General features: G+C 37.7%; 1 protein-coding gene across 3 annotated transcripts in view; it reads left to right on the top strand.

Annotated features, from left to right (window-relative positions):
* Positions 1 to 20,090, top strand: part of LOC100240956 (sterol 3-beta-glucosyltransferase UGT80A2) — a 57,069-nt gene that overhangs the window by 34,070 nt on the left and 2,909 nt on the right. For all 3 annotated transcript variants that reach the window (XM_010654166.3, XM_019221120.2, XM_010654170.3), the window contains 8 exons: positions 8,192 to 8,255; positions 8,393 to 8,450; positions 8,567 to 8,744; positions 10,225 to 10,355; positions 10,951 to 11,053; positions 11,293 to 11,369; positions 14,836 to 14,883; positions 14,973 to 15,122. In XM_010654166.3, coding sequence (XP_010652468.1) covers positions 8,192 to 8,255; positions 8,393 to 8,450; positions 8,567 to 8,744; positions 10,225 to 10,355; positions 10,951 to 11,053; positions 11,293 to 11,369; positions 14,836 to 14,883; positions 14,973 to 15,122 — 809 coding nt within the window. The remainder of the gene's footprint in view (positions 1 to 8,191; positions 8,256 to 8,392; positions 8,451 to 8,566; positions 8,745 to 10,224; positions 10,356 to 10,950; positions 11,054 to 11,292; positions 11,370 to 14,835; positions 14,884 to 14,972; positions 15,123 to 20,090) is intronic.

Below are 20,090 nucleotides of genomic sequence, written 5' to 3'. Positions count from 1 at the left end.
AGAAAGGGGGGGATGGTTGGCTATGGCGGAGAGTTTGCATAAATTGGATGTTTGTCTCGACAAAAAGGAGTACAAATAGGAAGAGAGGGTCTTGGGAAGGTCAAATGACGAATTGGTGAAGAAACCGTGGAGCAAGGATAGCAAAAAGGTCAGAGTGGAGGTAAAAGGGGAGGAAATAAGTAGAAACCTAAACAGATTGGAACATTGTGTGGTCGGAAACTGGAACCCTAGTCTAGCAGGAGGAAAGGATTTGGAGAGGTTGGGGTGGCTAATGGCAAGTTCTTGGGGGTTGAAAGGAAAGCTAGGGTTGGCAAGTTTGGGGAAGGGACGGGTTCTATTGGAGTTTGAATTTGTGGAAGAGGTCAGATGAGCCCTCACCTCTGGGAAAGGGTCGGTGGGAGGGATTTAGATGGGTTTGGAGCGCTGGAATCCAAGGTCTGGGTGTTTGGAAGAAGGGGAATTAAGAAATGAAGCCTGGGTGAGGATTCTGGGTCTTCCAATATCATTGTGGGTACCGTCCATTCTAAAAAGAGTGGGGGAAGTGTGTGGTGGTTTCTTAGCCATCGATCCATAGACATAGAGAATGGGGGAATTACAGTGGGCTCAGATTTTAGTTAGAATGAATGGGGAAGACCTGCCAAGTTCGTTGGAAATCGGGGTAGAGAAGTTGACCTATCGACTCTCCCTTTGGTGGGAGATCCTGCCGTCGCTGAGGTAGAACACGGTGAACTGCAGTGGCTCGTCTGGTTGATCAAGCGGAGAGGTTAGGGGAGACGCTGATGCATGCCTTGGTCTGTGAGTGGAAGAGTTGACAAGCGCGTGGCTCGAGGTGCAGTTCCGATCAGATGATGGGACTGGAGGGCAGGTGAACGGGGCGGGTAGTGAAGTATTTGAAATCAGGGCTCAAAATGGGTCGTTGACCCGGCCTTCTCGTGAACTGTTGGTTGTTGGGCCGTCTTTGTCTGGCCCTGCAGTGGGATTCGCGGGCTCGAAGAGTGTTGTTGGGCCTATTTCTCAAGGCCCATCAGAGGAAGAACTCTTAAAGGGGGTTATGGTTGGTGGGTCTAGGCCAGAGGTTGGGCCGTCGTGTTCCAAAGGTAAGGGGTGGGCCGCCGTTGAGGTGAACACGCCGTCTATTGGGCCTTCTCTCTTGTTAAAGGAAAGTCATGGCCCGTCCCAGTCCTAGCTTACTGTAAGTGGGCTTCCATTGAAGGCTTGCTCCTTAGTTCTCACTGAAACCTGCAAGGGGAGCAACTCGGAGCTTGAGCTTATTATGATGTGAGAAAAGGAAGTCTGGAGGAAGTAGCAGGTGGATTCTCACTACACAATGACAGACCGTGCGCTAATGGAAGAAGCTGCAAGGTATGGGTATGATTCAATTTCGTGGGGCTTAAGGGTCTCGGGGTCTTCCCTTCCTAATTCTTTTTATTTTGGTCGGGCTCCGAAGCGGGAGTATTACGACCATTCTGGGGTGCTAAGGGAGGATATTCAGGAAGGAAAATTGGTAAGCATCCTAGATGCAGACGGGCATGCTGAGGTTGGCAATGGTTGTTGGCACTTGGTTGAGGTTAATTGTATTGGAGATTCGGCAAGGGATCTGGAGTGGGGTTCAATTCAGTCTGAACCCCAAGAAGTAAGGGGTGAAAAGGAGGTTAATTGGGAGGAAAGCAGTCTGGCTAAATTCAACCATTTTTTGGGCTTTTCGACTGTAGGTCTGGAAAAGGAAATACTGAGCTTCTTGATCAAAATAAGAAAAAGGAGGGAAAGGATACACAGTAAAGGTCTTCTGGAGAAATCAAAATTTGATAAAGGGAGCTTAAGAGGTTGGAGTGTTCAATTAACTATGAGGGGGAACTTAAGAAGAAATGTCCTCTTCAGGGCAGAGGGAGCCAGTCAACGGTTGTCCAATGAATCTAAAAATCTTGAGTTGGAATGTGAGGGGAGCGAATGACAGTACTAAAAGGAAAATAATAAAATCTGTCATAAGAAAGCAAAAGGTGGATTTGGTGTGTATCTAGGAGACAAAGTTACAAGTTATGGCTAAAAGGGTGGTGAGAAGTTTAGGTCCGGGGGGATTCTTAGACTGGAGAACCTTGGATGCTACTGGTTCGGTAGGAGGCATCTTGATTTGTTGGGACAAAAGGTCTATGGAAATTTTGGATTGGGGGGTGGGTTAGTTTTCCATTTCCTGTAGATCCAGGAATGTGGAAGATAGTGCAGTCTGGGTATTTACGGGAGTCTATTGTCCTTTTTCCTGAGAAGAAAGGGAGTGTTTGTGGGAGAAGATTGGGGTGATTAGAGGAATTTGGGAAGAACCCTGGTGCTTAGGGGGTGATTTTAATATCATCATATCCCAAAGTGAAAGGAGCAGACAAGGGAGAATAACCTCAACAATGAGGAGATTTTCTCAAGTTATAGACGATTTAGGGCTTGTTGACCTCCCGCTGCAAAGGAGATTATTTACCTAGAGTGGGGGCCTAAATAATCAGTCTTTGGCCAGATTGGATAGATTTCTTGCAACTCCTAGTTGGCTCGATCAGTTCATTAGTGTTGTCCAGAGAAGATTACCTCGACCTACCTCGGATCATTTCCCAGTCCTACTTGAGGGTGGTGGTCAAAGAAGAGGACCCTCCCCTTTCAGGTTCGAAAATATGTGGCTCAAAGTTGAGGGGTTTAAAGATCTTCTTCGTGGTTGTGGTAGGGGATGGTGGTTAGAGGCAGTGCTAGTTATAGACTGGCTGCTAAGCTAAAGGAAATGAAACAAATTCTAAAAAGTTGGAATAGGGAGGTGTTCGGGAGACTGGAGTGCAATAAAGTTGCAGCTCTCCAACAAGTGGAGCTCTAGGATATGGTGGAAAGGGAGAGAAGTTTGATGGAGGAGGAAACAATCTATAAAAAGGAAGCCAAGGAGGGATATGCCAAGTGGGTGACCTTGGAAGAAACCCATCAGAGACAGCTGTCAAGGGAATTATGACTAAGGGAAGGGAATAGAAATATGGGTTACTTTCATCGAATGGCTACTGCTCATCGAAGAATTAATTCCCTGGACAAAGTCAAGATAAATGGGGTGTGGTTAACAGAGGAGCAAGAAGTAAGGGAAGGGGTAGCGAACGCCTTTTAGCAATTGCTCTCAGAAAGTTCGGATTGGAAGGCGGACATAGGGGGATTGCACTTAAAGCAAATCAATCAGCAAGAAGCGGAGTTGTTGGATCTCTCTTTTTCTGAGTCTGAGGTTCAGGCGGCTTTAATGGATATGAATGGGGACAAAGCCCTAGGATCGGACGGTTTCACTGCGGCTTTTTGGCAAAGCTGCTGGGGTTTCGCAAAGGAGGAAATTTTGGATATGTTTTAGGAATTTCATGAGCAGAATTCGTTCCTTAGGAGCCTTAACAATACGTTTCTGGTCTTGCTACAGAAGAAAGAGGGGGCTTAGGACCTTGGGGATTATAGACCCATCAGCTTGTTAAGGGGCCTGTATAAATTGTTGGCTAAGGTGCTGGCCAATAGACTCAAGAAAGTGATAGGAAAAGTGGTCTCCCCCAATCAGAATGGGTTTGTCATGGGGAGACAAATTCTAGATGCTTCTTTAATTGCAAACCAGGTGATTGATTCATGGCAAAAAGGGGGAGAGAAAGGTCTAATTTGCAAATTGGATATTGAGAAGGCGTTAACTGACAGTTTTTGATGAAGGTTTGCAAAAAATGGGGTTTGGGCCGAAGTGGCTGGGATGGATGTGGAGTTGTATATCTATAGCCAAGTTTTCAGTCTTGGTGAACGGAGTGCCAGCCGGGTTCTTTCCGAGTTCTGAGGGGTTGTGGCAAGGGGACCCCCTTTCCCTTTATCTTTTTGTTATGGGAATGAAAGTGCTGAGTGTTCTTATTAGGAGGGCTGTTGAAGGGGGTTTTATCTCTGGGTGTAGCATACGGCGAGGTAGAAGACAGGCTATTAATATTTCACACTTGCCTTTTGGGGTTGGGGAGGTGGATGAGGTGGACGAGATGGCAACGGAGCTAGGGTGTAGGGTGGGACAACTGCCTGTAGTCTACTTGGGGCTGCCATTGGGGGCGCCTAATAAGGCCTCTTCCGTGTGGTATGGGATGGAAGAGAGAGTGAGGAGGAGACTTGCCCTTTGGAAATGTCAATATATATCAAAAGGTGGGAGAATTACATTAATAAAGGCCACGATGGCGAGTATGCCCTTGTATCAAATGTCTCTTTTCCGCATGCCAAAGACAGTGGCAAGGAGGTTAGAAAAGTTGCCAAGAGATTTTCTGTGGGGAGGGGGTAATCTGGAAAAGAAAGCCCACTTAGTCAATTGGGAGGTGGTTTGCGAGGTTAAGGAAAAGGGGGGGCTAGGCTTAAGAAAGCTAACCCTTTTGAACAAAGCCTGGCTTGGTAAATGGGTATGGAGATTTGCTTGTGTTAAGGAGGATCTTTGGAAGCAAGTGCTTGTGGCGAAGTATGGGTAAGAGGATCTTGGTTGGAGGACAAAGAAGGCAAATGGGGTGTTTGGAGTAGGGGTTTGGAAGGAGATTTTGAAGGAGTTTGCTTGGTGTTGGGAAAACATGGTGTTTAAACTGGGAAAAGGCACCAAAATTAGATTTTGGACTAATCTATGGTGTGGATCTACAGTGCTGTCACAAAGGTTCCCACATCTTTATGCTTTGGCTGTGCATAAGAATGCCACAGTGGAAGAGATGTGGGACCAGAACTTCGGCCAAGGCGGCTGGAATTTAAGGTTTCTTAGGGACTTTAATGATTGGGAATTGGACATGGTAGGCAATTTACTTCTTGTTTTGAGAGGGCATAAGACTACTTTGGAGGAAGACTCGGTTTTTGGAAGGATGGGAAAAACGGGCAGTATAGATTCAAGAGAGTGTACAGTCTGTTGGTTAGCCCTAGTGCTGCCGTTTTCCCAAAAAGTAACGTTTGGGTGGATAGAGTTCCAACGAAAATTGCGTTCTTCGCGTGGGAAGCTGCTTGGGGGAAGGTGCTTACTCTGGATAAGCTCCAGAAAAGAAGGTGGCAGCTTCCTAATTGTTGTTTTTTGTGTGATTGTGAAAAGGAAATTGTAAATCATATTCTAATACATTGTACAGTGGCCAGAGTGTTGTGGGATTTTGTTCTTGGGTTGTTTGGTGCTCAATGGGTTTTTCCTGAAATTGTAAAGGAGGTCTTATTTAGCTGGAGGGGCTCTTTTGTGGGGAAAAAAAGGAAAAAAATTTGGAAATCCATTCCGTTCATTTTTTGCACGCTTTGGAAAGAGAGAAATATGCTAGCTTTTAGAGGGGGGGTGTTAGCAATTCAGAAGCTTAAAAATTCTTTTGTTTGTAACTTATAGGGTTGGGCTAAATTGTATATTGGTGAGGAAGCACCCTCCCTTATAGGCTTTTTGGAATGGTTAGCTTCCAATTAAGGGATGGTGAGTTTTTTGGTTTTCTTTCTTTGGTTGTTTGGCCTTAGCTACCTTGTATACTCCTTGTATGCTTTGTGGCTTTTTGCCTCTTGTTAATCTATGCTATGCTTATTTATCAAAAAAAAAATATATATTATACAAGAGTCCTATATTAGGAAGTTAACTATACAAAGATAATTACTATAAATCAGCCTATAAAGTGGGCACTAATACTGCAATCCTAACTTACCTTGATATAGAATTAGTTGAGCTCTAGAATACATTACTAACAACCTATAATAGTGAAGTGTGCCATTTTTCTCTTTTAGTTTTTGCGTTTTTGTTTGCTTTGTTTTTATTTTGAAAATTTGGTGATTTTGTAAATAATCACCCAATTTATTTTATTTTATTTATTTTATTTTCTGTTAAGAATCTCTTGAATTATGTATCTTCTAGATACCAGTGTGGTAACTTGTACCTGGTACAGAAATTTGCTGCAATACCAGTGCAGTAAGTTGGTACAGTGCTCACTATATGTGAGAGGAGTTGCCATTAATTTTTATAGTGTCAGTGTTACAAGTTCTAGGCTTTAAACTTGAAACCTTAGAGGCATATAATTTTTGTTGCTGATTCAACTTGATTTCTCTTTTGAGAGCAACTATTCTGACACTAAATTGACATGTATCCCAAACTGTGAAAACCATGATGCAGGATAACTATATTAGTTAAAATTGCTGGCTACCATCACTCCATGAGTGACGAGGTTTATGAAGGTATGGGTTTAAAGATTGTGAAGATGGAAGCTGATTGTTAAGTTCTAGGGTAAGGATTTATCAGTAATTAGTTCGCTTGAATTATGGAAAATAGGTTGCTTAAATTCCTGGATGGTGGCTAGTTTGGGTTTTGGTATGTTGGATAACAGTGTAAAGGTAGAGTGTAGTTTAGGATTTTGTATGTACAGGGTGTTCAGTTTAAGAAGAAAGAAATGATTTCGGGTTTTATTGTTCAATCAAGGATGCATTAGTGCAGACAATTAAGAAAATAGAAAAGGAAGGAGAAGGAAAGAAGAACAAGTGAAAGGAAGAAGATGCTAACCTACCAGGTAATCATGCCTCAAATGCTTAGTGATCAAATGAAATCAGGCTGCAATTTTCCACATAAGTCCTTGTTTCCAAAACTGTTTAAAACCTTTTAGGCAATTGAGAACCTTCTAAGGGCAAGACTAATCAATATAAAACCTATTAAGACCAAAGTTACGAATTATGATGTTTCTACAACTCATAATTGAAAGATTGCAAACCAAGAAAGGCTCCTAATTGAACTCAAACTAGAAGCTAAACAAAAGTAGAAATTCAATACCATAGAAGTTGAATGAAAATTGAGGAACATCTTGAAATTTGAAATTTTCAGCTAGGCTGCTAGCTAAATTCTAAGCAATATTTGAATAGACCCTATCAAGAGAAAAAAGAATCCACAACAAAATGACTGCTAAGCTAGACACTGAAAAATTCAAATATGTAAGATTATTCAAATACCCTTAGTGATTGAATTACAAAGAAATCTTAAATAAACCTAAATTTTTGCTCTCTTTTCAATGTGCTCTGAAGCAGTTTATCAGGAACGATGAAATCGAATGTTTGGGTGGTTTAAAAAATATTTCCATGGTTTGATTTGGAACATGAAAATAAATGATGTTTTCTTTCTTTTCTATTATTGTTCAACAGCCCATTCATCAATGTTAGCATTGTGATCACGATTCTCATTTGAGGTTTACTCAAACAAACATAAGACAACTCCTGTTTCCACAATATCAGACTGTTTGTCTGCACGAATGATATTGAACCGGATGAACGGGATAGGAAGATATAAAGGGGGTTCTTGAAAATTTCTGATGATTTGGATGTTGCAACCAAAGCTAAAGTAAAACAAGATCCTACCCTCTGCTTGTCTAAAACTTGTTCCAATTGGGTTCTTGCGAAAGACAGTGACTGCCAATTTCTTCAGTTTTTCAACTTAATCATCAAAATTGTTGTGGGAAAAATTATCTTAAATTCTGAACATCTGTAATAGTGTCTAACATGTGGCTAGGAGTGCAGGAGGAATGTCATAACTGACACAACTGACACAGTCACTACTTTTAGAATGGCCATTTGCAGAACTTGGGATTTACCAATATTGTCTGCCTACTTTGTTGCTCTTTAAATGAACTAGTCAACCTCCATTATAATAATTCCTACAACAAACCCAATTTTCCCTTTCTTTCCAATCCTGCCTTGCTTCAGGGAGCATTTTCATCCTTTTGAAGATGAAGTGATCTTGTTGTGCTAACTTTACTTAGTGGCTAGCTTTAGTTCAGTTTTCCTTGATATTTCCCATCTTTGGTGTTGTCCATCTTCTTACTCCTGGGAGGTACCAGAAGCAAAAGTTTTTGCAGTGGTGCTAGATTAGAATTAGATATTCTTCAAGCCATTGGGGCGGAAAGAAATAGAAGTTGATTTTCGGGAAATCTTTAAATATTTCTCAGTTATATCATTCTATATGGCAAAAACCTTATTATTCTTTGAACTGTAGGCCAGCATGTCTTTTCTCACTGCTGCAAACTCTTTCTTGACATTCTTATTAATATGGAACAAATAGTTTGGAAATGATCATGCTAAGTTCCTCTTCATTTTCTTCTCAGTTAATTTAATCTAATATTATATTTCCACTTTATTTGATCATTGTTGGACAAAGAATTTATCCTATCTATGTTTGGCTGTCTTATTTTCTGTTACTAACCTGAGCTATTTTTTTTAGGACATACACATGTGGCAGAGGCACTGAAAATACCTATTCATATATTTTTCACAATGCCATGGACGTAAGTCTTGTTTGGGTAATGGAATCTTACTGAGATGTAGATATTGCTCTTAACCATTTAAGAGTTCGCCTTTTTTCAATTTCTTGCTCATGTAATAGCAGTCTATTATTATATCGTTTTTTAATTTTTCATGACAGTCCAACTAGCGAATTTCCACATCCTTTGTCCCGTGTGAAGCAACCAGCTGGATATAGAGTGAGCCTTTTATCTTTTCCTCTTGTTGCCTTGTTATTTACTTATCTAATAGCTTAAATTCTTATTTCTCTAGTTTCATGATTGTTTCTTATTTTGGCTTCTTACAAAATTTGCAGTTGTCATATCAAATTGTTGACTCGATGATTTGGCTTGGGATACGGGACATGGTAAATGATATGAGGAAGAAAAAGCTGAAGCTTCGACCTGTTACATATTTAAGTGGTTCGCAAGGATCTGATTCTGATATTCCACATGGATATATATGGAGTCCTCATCTTGTTCCTAAGCCAAAAGGTTATTGCTTTGTTTTTCTGATTAAACCAGAATAGATGTCTTAAGGTTATAGCTTGTATTATCCTCTCCTAGCATAAAAAGATTTCCATTATGCTAAGCAACTCACATTAAAATATGATTATTAATTTATTATATGGTGTTTCCTATCTTCTTATTTTCCAGTTATTCTCGTTAATGGGTCTCTCAAAATTATTTGAGGTTGAGGGGGTAGTTTGTACAGAGGTTTTGTTGGAAAGGTGGTTATAAGTGAGATGGGAGACAAGCTCTTAAGTTTTGCACTTATTGGAGTGTGCTCATCATTCTTATCCTCAGGTTGGCAGAGCATGTAGTGCTCTAGTATCCACCAGCAGAGATCTCAGAAAAAGTTTAAAGCAACAAACAATTCTTTTTCCCTTTTCTTTTTTGGGGTGGATCTGTGGAGTGAGAGTTGATTCAGGTTTGTCTGCGATTCTTAAGGTTGAACTTCTAGCTATCAGACAAGTTTTCCTAAAGGCATGTTTGGTTGCTGTTTTATGTTGAAAATAGGAGTGCAGGTGGTGGAGTTTGTAGGGTGGGCGATGAAAGCATAGTGATTATCCCCTAGAGTTATGGTGTGAAGATAACTTGATGGCCTACTAGTGGTCCAATGCTTTAGAGGCCGACATAAATTTTGAAGTGCTTGAAAAGAGAATGGGAATTTGGATGTCTCATTGCTTATATGACTGGATGCTCTGGTGTTCTCAAATCCAAAGTCAGTGCTGTTTCTGAGTGAGTGTTTTTCAACTGCCTTTATGGAGTTGGGCAACTTGTAAGACTTTAGGCAGTAGTTGCATTGGCTTCCTCATGGTTGACTGTGGTCTGGGAGTGGGTTTGATGAATTCATGCTTCTGGAGAGAGATAATATTTAAATCCAGCAGGTGTTTGTGGTAGATGACATTCCCATTTTGCAGCTTTGCTTGTTGAGTTGGTGCCAATGATAGAGGCTAGGCCACTTGAAGTCAAAGTGACATAGAGTAGTCAATAATCTTCATATAGGTGGGACATGGTGATGCCTAAGCTGCAGTGAAGGTGGCTGGGGAGAGATGGAGAGATGAAAGTGAGTGGGTTTGCACCTGAAACTTTGCATTTGGGGATGGAAAGGTTGGCATGACATAAATGCATGGATTAAAAAGGGGCCAAGTAGGTCTAGGTTCACATTTGGTAATTGCTGAGCTCTTGACTGGGGCTTATGCAAGGGAACTGGGAATTGTTCAAATTTTAATAGCATATTCAGGCTTCAGATGGGGAGAGTAGGAAGCATCCTGGTTAATTGGATAAGGAGAAGCCTAAGATGGATAGAGTTTGAGGGAATTCCTCCTTCAGTCTGCCACTCCCTCTCCTTTCCCCACAGCTCAATTGAGGCCAAGTCTGTCATTCTTGGTTTTGTATGTCCTTTTATTTTTCCCATTAAATAATAGGTTTATCCTCACTACAAGAGTTAATCACATTTCTTGATTTGCAGATTGGGGACCTAAGGTTGATGTGGTAGGCTTTTGCTTCCTTGATCTTGCATCAAATTATGAACCTCCTCAAGAGCTTGTAAAATGGCTTGAAGCTGGTCAAAAGCCTATTTATATTGGATTTGGTAGCCTTGTGAGTTTCTTTTTTTCATTATTTCTCCTAAGATTCAATATTTTTTTAAGGCAGTTACAATTTACTTCTGTTAAGATTCAAATTCCTCTTGTGCTGTAAACTGTGGTAGTCTTATTAGAGAACTAAAATGAATAAAGAAAAAAGCATGCTTTGTAAAGTTTGGTAGTTTGAATTATTACTTCTGGATTGAGGTTTTTTTAGTCAGAATGACGAGGAAAAGAAACTGTGAAAAGGTACCAGGGCACTGCCCACACCTCATATATGACCTCCTGAAATGAGCAAAATAGATAAAATCTAAAAAGATTGACCACAAAAGGTTCTAAATGGATAACATCTTTAACTTAATAGTCTTACGGTGTTTGTTTTCAAAATTCCCTCCTAACTATATGTCTAATCTTAAGTTTAATTTAGTAGGGGTTCTCCAAAAGGATGCAGGTGATAGTTCACAGAGTGTTAGATTCCATGTTAATTTTATGCTTATTAATTAAAAAAAAATTAAAATTTGTTGCCATACAGATGTCTGGCTTTTGTTTGGACTGCTATGTAGTTATTCTCCTTATTATGATTCAGTTGTAACCTTTTCATTTTATTTTAGCCTGTTCAAGAACCAGAGAAAATGACTCAAATAATTGTGGATGCTCTGGAAGAGACTGGACAGAGGGGCATCATTAATAAAGGCTGGGGTGGCCTTGGGAACTGTAAGTTTTTCATTTCCATTTTTACTCTTTATTCTTATGCAAGTATGAGCTGTTTAACTCTTTCTCCCTTCTATATTATCTCTATTCAGGCACTGATTTTATGTATTTATTTATTTATTTATTTATTTTTATTTGTTAAAACCTTTGCAGTCATTATGAGTGCAGTTCATGTGTTTAGCTAATCACTTCTCTTGTAATTGTGAGCAGTATGACATTTTCTTTTAATTGTATTCTCTCAGTGGCCCAACCAAAGGAGTCCATATATTTGCTGGACAACTGCCCTCATGACTGGCTGTTCTTACAGTGCAAGGCTGTGGTGAGGCTTGATTACCTAGTTCTGTTGTTTACAAGATTGTATAATTTACAAAATCAGCATAAGATTGCATGATTTGACCTTTTTTTTTTCCCCACAATATGCAATCTACTGTCATAGGAGTGACAATTGGAGTCTTACTTAACTACTTAACCACTTAACCTGACTAGGAGGTCTGCCCAGTATTAAGTTGGCTTTGGAATAGAATGTAGACCCCTTACCCCAACTGCCCTGCCCTGGCTGGCCCATTTTCATGTAGGCCATGCCAATGCTGGAGTGTTGTAGATAATGACCAGCTGTATTCTTTATTTCTTTATTTATTTATTTTTTTGTAATTATACAGTTCTGTAATATATAACAAGTTGAAAGCTCTCTGAATGGTCAACACTTTGTCTTGGAATTTGGGTCCTAGTGAAGCTAAGAAGTTCTAAATTTTTTATGAGTGAACCCAGGTCCTGGAAAATTAATTTAGGAATGGACCAAGAGTAGGCACATAAGCCTGTGAACTATAGCATGTCAGATGTGGAATATTAGAAGCCTTGCCAGTTCTGACCTATTGGCACTCCTAGTTGGTAATGATGTGCTCCAGCAGCACTGCAAGAACAATGGGAATACTGCTGGCACCACCGATTCTTAATTTTTTTATTTCCATGTTCTGTTATCCTTGGCAGTTTAGAATGGTTTGGTTCAAAAAATCGAGCATGAAATATAAATTCATAATCCAGAATTTGATTTACAAGGACTAAGTATCTGGATTTCTTAGTCTTTTAGAAATATTCATTATGATGAGCTTCAGCATGTCACTTCATGTGAGCATAAAAAGGATTAAAAAAAGAAGCTTATTTATGTATTATTATTACCTGTAACCATATTGTATACAATGTTAGGCATGGCTAGAGCTATATTGAGGCCATGAGTCGAGTTTGGGCTGGATTTAGACAGGTGGGCCCAGCCCTGATGCAAATTGAGGCTGAGTTTATAGGTAGTAGTACCATTTTATGTTGCTTAAATATAATTGTATACTTTTTAAAAAAAAATAAAAAATTGCATCATAAATGTAGGCATTTCGGTGATTGACAAAGTATTGAAGTTGACACCAATGGTGCCACTGGTTAATTTATCGTTTCCATTTATACGGTAAAAGAGAAACTGCAAATCAAGATTTGCCAAGCCTGAACCCGATGAACTTGAATTGGGTTGGATTTGGGCCTACACTTTTTACTGAGTTTGGGGTGGTTGAACTCAAGAATGCTTGATGAACAACCCTATAGTTTTAAGAATTCAATGAGGGGCATTATGGTTCGGATTGTTTATTGTCTCACCAGGAAGTGATTCTGAGAATGTAGTGAAGCTAGAAAAGTAATTGACATTGAAGTTTGATACTAAGGACCTCAGTCTATTTAAACATTTTCCCACAATCAAGGTTGCCAGACTGAGAAAAGGAATCCATTTTTCTCAAAAAATGAACCAACTGAATATTTATAAAGAAGTGAGAACGTTAGGTAGTAGGCTAGTTGAAGCATCCATTGGGCAGAATCTTAGATTGAATGCTCGATATGGATAGCTTTAGTTGATATCAGCACAGTAATAGAGGGAATTCAGTGGATTGAGTCTCTCTCGTGTCCAGACATAGCACATGGCTTGGAAGTTGTCGGTTCATATGTGCTCCTCAAATCATTGATTGGGAATCAGTATGTAATATTGTGGCTTTTAAAATCCTCAAAAGGTCTTAATTTCCAATCATGATGACTTTAGAGCCAAGGTTTATGCTGATATTGATTAGACTGGTCTTGGGCTGAGTGAAGGTATACATCTAGGTATTGTAGAATGGTTGGTAAATATTTAGTTCCATAGAGAAAGAACACTTCCAGGAATTTATGGCTTAACCTAGGGAAGAAATTGACTCAGGACTTAACACTCTTCACGTTTTAGAATATGAGCAAGGAGTCAATGCTAATAGTCGAATAACCTAATGTAACAACAAAATGGTGCAGCTACAGCCTAGTTCAATGTTCAGACACCAAAAATATTGAGGTTGATTGGCACTTTGAGGGGAAAATTGACAACAGGATGTCCATATTCCATACTCCTAGCCTAAACAGTACCATATGGCTATTGTTAGATGACAGTGGGCGAAACTTATCCTTTTGACATTCTTGACAAGAAGGGAAAGATGGATATCTATGCTTCAACTTGACAGTGTGAGTGGACAAATGTAATAGTGCATGTTTCTATAATGCAGTGAATTTAAATGTAATGAGATAAGCATATTGCTGCAGTTTCCAATTTAGGAATCTGAGAAGAAAGCATGTTCTGTTTTGTTTATTTATTTTCTCAATTCATCTTTTCTCTATGTCAATCTAGGGCCTTTTAGAGCGATTAAATCACCAGTTGACAGAAACTATACAACACTGAGACATTTTCAATTAATTTAACCTAGTTGAGAGTGTTTTTTTTTTTTTTTTTTTTTCAAATTATAGAGTGAAACTGGTGAGAGAAAAAAATACTGCATTCATTTTGCGTTCAGTAAATGGAAATATGAACATAATTTCTTTCACATGGAGAATCTCAAAATATTGCCCTATTTTCAGGGAAACCGCTTCCTACACTTGCATATTCTGTGAATAATTTGTGACAAAAGCTTATAGTATTATGAAAAATATTATATTTGATTATGTTCATTTCTTGTTTAAAGGGGAAAAAGACAAAATCAATATGTAAGCCAAAATGTCAAGGAAGATATGAACACGAACTTCCAACTAGGACCATGTATTTTATTTATTTACTTTTTCCTGTGATATGATTTTCTGTGTTGGAAAACACTCTTTTACTCGATGATTTAACAATTTCTCTAGCCATTCCTGTCTTGCCTAAATTACTGTACCTACTCTAACATCATCAGTAGCACAAAAATCATGCCACCGGTGAATTAGGGCCTATTCGGACAGGCCCTGAAAATGAGTCCTGTTTCCTCTTCAAGTCTCTTGAATAGGACTTTACTGTAGGTTTGGTGATGTTGCAAGATGTTCCTTGATAGCCTAATTGACAATGGAAAAAGTTTTTACTGGACACCATGTAAAAAAAATGAGTTCAAGTGTACATACAACAAACAAGAAGATAAATCAATTAAAGCTAAATGATATTAACAAAGAGAAGTGGAAGGATATACATCATACAGCAGGTCATGAAATACATAACTCTGGATTTAAAAATGAAATCTGAAAAGAGTTTCTGGTTGTATGGAGAAGGTTCTTGTGAATTTTTTTTGTTATAAATAGTAACATACAAGTCAAGTAATACCATTTGCTTACTAGACATTTTAGGCTTTTGTGAGGGTTGCATTATCTTCAAAGCTAGATCATAATATTGTTTTGAATGTTTCTGAGTTCTGACACACTTTTTGTCTAAGTACTGTTTTTCCTTTCAATTCTCAAGGGTTAGTTATCATTGGTTTGCAATTTTCTTTCAGGTACATCACGGGGGAGCTGGAACAACAGCTGCTGGTCTTAAAGCTGCAGTAATGCCTTTATAATTTTCTCTCTACTTCTATATTTGAAATGGTTCTATTTTTGGCTAATCATGGATGACATTGTTATTGCAATATAGTGCCCAACAACAATTGTACCTTTTTTTGGTGACCAACCTTTCTGGGGAGAACGAGTACATGCCAGAGGAGTAGGTCCTTCACCCATCCCTGTGGAAGAATTTTCACTTCACAAGTTGGTTGATGCAATAAATTTCATGCTTGATCCCAAGGTAATTGAATTTTTTTTTTTTTTTCCTTTTGAAAAGCTTGATTTTCTCATGTCATGTAGTTGCTAAAGCAGTATACAAAACACTTCCCATCATTTCAAAGAAAGGGCCAAAGTATTGAAGAGCTAAAGAGAAAAATATTTTCTCAGTATTTTCTATTCATAATACTTTCGGCATTTACAATCCTATTTATTTACAATACTTGCTATAAAGGAATTCTATGTACAAAAGTAACTAAGAGGGCGTTTGTTTTTTAAGCTTTTTGCTAAAAACAATTTGCTTTCAGATTTTAGGTTGTTTGGTTTTTTTTACTTTTTAATGACTTATTATAAACTTTTTATTGAATAAAAAAAAGCCAAATATTTTGACTTTTTCAAAATAGAAAAAGTACTATGTTGGTTTTTCTTTATTTTTTAATGTTTAATAGAAGTAAACTATTAAAAAAACAAACAATCTAATACTTAACACTATTAAGCATTAAAACTCTATTTAGAATTAAGTAAAAAAAAAAAATAAACACCACCTTAGTCTAAGGATTAGTCTAAAAAATATGAACTGCTATATTTAACAAATTATAGGAGATAATTTCAAAAATCTCTCGTATCTCCTAATTTGTTGCAATCTCTCTTAATTTATTGCGCCAACACTCCCCCTCAAGCTAACTTGAAAATATCTTACATTCCCAGCTTGCATGTAAGATTATCAAATCGCCCTTTCAACAAGCCCTTCATAAGAACATTGGCTGGTTGTTCTTTAGTTGGAATGCCAGTCAATTTTCCAATTTCTCTTTAATAAAATGTTGATCAACCTCCACGTGTTTTGTTTTGTCATATTGGACTGGATTATGAGTTAAATTGATAGCTGCTTTGTTGTCATAGTAGAGCTTCATAGGCAATGGATTAGGAATTTTCAAGTCTTTAAGTAGTTTTTTTAGTCAAAGTAACTCACAAATTCCATGAGCAGCAGCTTGAAACTCTGCTTCAGCACTATTCCTTGCTACCATCATTTGTTTTTTACTTCTCTAGCCAACTAAGTTACCCCTAACAAAAGTGTAGTACCCTGAAGTGGATCATCTATCCATTACACTACCTACCCAATCAACATCCATGTAGGCTTCAATATGAAAATGACCATGATTCTCAAATAGTAATCCTCCCCCTACTGTCCCTTTTAGATATTTGAGAATTCGCTGGACTGCTTCAAAATGTTTGTCTCCTAGTGAGTGCATGAATTGACTTACTTCACTAATCACTAAAGCTATGTCTGGTTGAGTATGTGAAAGATAAATTAGCTTTCCAACTAGCCTTTGGTATTTCTCTTGATTTCCATTCTTTCTATTCTTGTTGCTTCTTGTTTCACATTTGGTGCCATTGGAGTATCCACTAGTTTGAAGCCAAGTAAACCGGTTTCTAAGAGTAGGTCTTAACACATATCTCCTTTGTGTGACTAATATTCCTTTCTTGGATTTTGCAAATTCCATTCCTAAGAAGTACTTTAATGCCCCAAGATCTTTAATTTCAAATTATCATGCAAGAAATGACTTCAATCTATTCAACTCACTCACATAATCTCCAGCTAAGATAATGCCATCTACATACATAATGAGAATCTTTCCTTCACTTGAGTGTTTGAAAAACATCGTATGATCATCTAACTTTGGAGGTATCCTTGGTGTTTAACAACTCTTGTAAATCAATCAAACCACGCTCTAGGTGATTGTTTCAAGCCATAGAGTGCTCGTTTCAATTTGCACACTTTTCCGACTTAATAAACTACTTCAAACCCCGATGGCAAGTCCATAAAAACTTTTGCCTTCAACTCACTATTCAGAAAAGTGTTTTTCACATCTAGTTGTTGCAATGACTAATTCAAATTTGCAGCAAGTGAGGAGAATTCGTATGGAATTCATTTTTTCCACAAGAGGAAAGTTCGGTTGATAATCTATCCCATATGTTTGTGTGAACCCCCTAACAACAAGCCTTGCTTTATATCTCTCAATGTTCCTGTCCAACTTGCACTTGGTTGTGAATACCTATTTGCACCCTAATGTCCTTTTTTCTTGAGGCAAATAAAAAATCTCCGAAATTTTTTTTTTTTTTTTTTCAAGAGCCCACATCTCTTGCAAAACTACTGCCTTTAGTATAGTTCAAGGATTCCTATATGGTTCTAGGAATAGAAACACTAGAAAGATTAGTGGTAAAAGCTTTATATGTGGTTGATAGTGTATGATAAGACACATTTCACAATAGGATGCATTGCGCAAGAGCGAGTGTCTTTCCTAAGTGCAATGGAAATTTCAAGATCAAAGGAAATTCTCTCACTACCAAACGTGGGAATCAAAGCAGAATTAGGGACCGAGTTACCTATTCATTTGAGTTGCCTAGATTCGGAGAAGTTTCTTGGCATTGTTTAGTTGGTTGATGTTCTTTACCCTAATGATTCTTCCTTCTAGAGTAAACATGAAGTTCACTTTTAGGTTTTCTCTTTAGTGTTTCTCCTTGTCAATGATTTTTCATGTTCTATAATATGCGGACCTATAGAATTAGGATTGGACAAAGAGGGATTCTGTGAAAAAGAGATAGGTGAAGGTAAAGAAGTTGAAACTTCCCAAAAATGGTCTTCCCTCATTATTCTCCCCTTGAAGAGTATTTTTGATAAAGTATGGTTAGTTTTCAAAGAATGTGACAGCCATACTAACATTTTTTTATTTTTTTAAGAGATAGAATTATAACACTTGTACCCTATTTGTCTAGGAGAATATTCTAGGAACACACATTTTTTAGCCTTTGGATTGATTTTTTATCGATTTTGTTTATGAATATGGACAAAAGCCATGCAACCAAAAACTCTAAGAGGTAATGAGGTGAAGATTCAAGTATGAGAAAATACTTTTGACAAACCGTTCAAAGGAGTTTCAAACTTTAAGACCCGAGTTGGCAACGTATTAATCAAAGATGAAGCTGGAAGAACAAACTCAACCCATAGATATTTAGAAACCCCCATTGTGAACTTTATTGCCCTTGCAACCTCTAGAAGATGTAGATTTTTCCTCTCAATGATATTGTTTTGTTGTGGGGCATCAAAGCAAGTGGATTGATGGAAAATACCCTTTTCTTTTAGAAAATTTCCAAGAATTTAGTTGATGAATTCTTTTCTATTGTTAGTCCTAAAGACTTGAATTTTGGTTTGGAATTCAAGTATAGAATTCTTCGAACACTCTCTTAGCCTCAAACTTTTCTTTTAATAGGTATGCCCATCACACTCTAGTATGGTCATGAATAAAAGTGAAGGACAACCTAGCTCCTGTAAAATTGGTCACAGGAGGTGGACCCCACACATTTCTATGTGTTAAAGAAAAAGGTTTTAATACTTAATAGGATTGAGAGGAAAAATAGGCACGATGGTGCTTGGACAATTGACAACTTTCCCATTGAAATAACAAAGTATTCACATTCTTAAATAAAGTTGGAAACAAGTGTTTCAAGTAGGGAAAACTAGGATGGCCTAACCTCTAGTGCCATCACATTATTTGACTTTCAATAGGAAAAGAAGCTACACTATTGCTCGCAGCTTGAACTTGTTCACTCTTTAAAGGCAATCATCCTCTCCAAATGCGGGTCTTAAAGTTCATAGTGAAAATCAAGAAATTTAGCAATGCAAGTGGAATCTTTGGTGATTATGCTGATAGACAATAGATTATATGAAAGTTTAGGAACATGTAGGATAAATTTTAAAGTAATATTCTTTGAGAGGACTATGGACCCTTTTCCTGCAACATGTGACAAACTACGGGGTTTTTTAACTTATACAACAACTTAAAAAAAAAATCTTAAAAAATGGTAGTTGCAAAAATATTGACAAATTTACGATACTTTTTGCCACATTAGAAAGTGTCTCTTGAAGAGACACCTTCCATAATTTTCAATATCAATGATACATATTAAAAAAAAAATTGAATTTAAACTAAAGGTGTCTCTCGAAAAGATACTTTCTACAATTTTCTTATCAATGATACATGTTATAAAAAAATTGAATCTAAACTAAAAAAATTGAATTTCTAGTTAAACACGTTAAAGAATTGAACTTATACTAAAGGTGTCTCTTAAAGAGACACCTTCCAAAATTTCACAAAATTGAATTTATATTAAAGGTGTCTCTTATTGAATTTATACTAAAGGTGTTTCTTCAAGAGACACCTTTAATATAAAAGAGAAACCTTTAGTATAAATTGGATTTTGTTGAATTATAGAAGGGTGTTTCTTGAAGAGACACTTTTAGTATAAATTCAATTTTTATGAATTGTGGAAGGTGTCTCTTCACCTTTAGTTTAAATTCAATTTTTTTATAACATGTATCATTGATATGAAAATTGTGGAAAGTGTATTTTGAAGAGACACCTTTAGTTTGAATTCAATTTTTTTAATATGTATCATTGACATTGTGTGGAAGGAAGAGACACCTCCCAATGTGGCAAAAAGTGCTGTACATTTGGAAATATTTTCCAATGTGCTGCATTTTAAAAAATCAATTTTAAATCTACCGTACTTTTATCAAAATCCGACAAACTACCATGAACAATTCTAACTTATAAATGGCCTGAGCAAGGAGTATAAGAGGTAAATAACTATGATAGATTAGTCATGTAATTGGATGCACCTAAATCAATGATCCATGGTGTAGAGTTCTTTAAATTAGTGAGGGCATTTGGGGGACTACCTTTCTGAGCAAGAGATTTGGTTGGAATTAGAGTTTGAGAGGACTGAGTTTGATGCAGCAGCTTGTAGAGATGTTCCAGCTGCTCTTTGCTAAAAGGGAGAATTCTTAGGTCCAGAAAATTGCATCCTTGTTGCTGCTTGCATTTGCTGCCTCATTTTGTCTCCAAATTGGTAACCTTTCCAGTTTGCAAGTTTGCCATGTAATTTCCAGCAAGTAGCCCTTGTATGTTGAGGCTTATTGCAGAAATCATGCCAA

This window comes from Vitis vinifera, chromosome 7 (genome assembly GCF_030704535.1).
Source record: "Vitis vinifera cultivar Pinot Noir 40024 chromosome 7, ASM3070453v1".
NCBI lineage: Eukaryota > Viridiplantae > Streptophyta > Magnoliopsida > Vitales > Vitaceae > Vitis > Vitis vinifera.
This window is presented reverse-complemented; position numbering and strand designations above follow the sequence as displayed.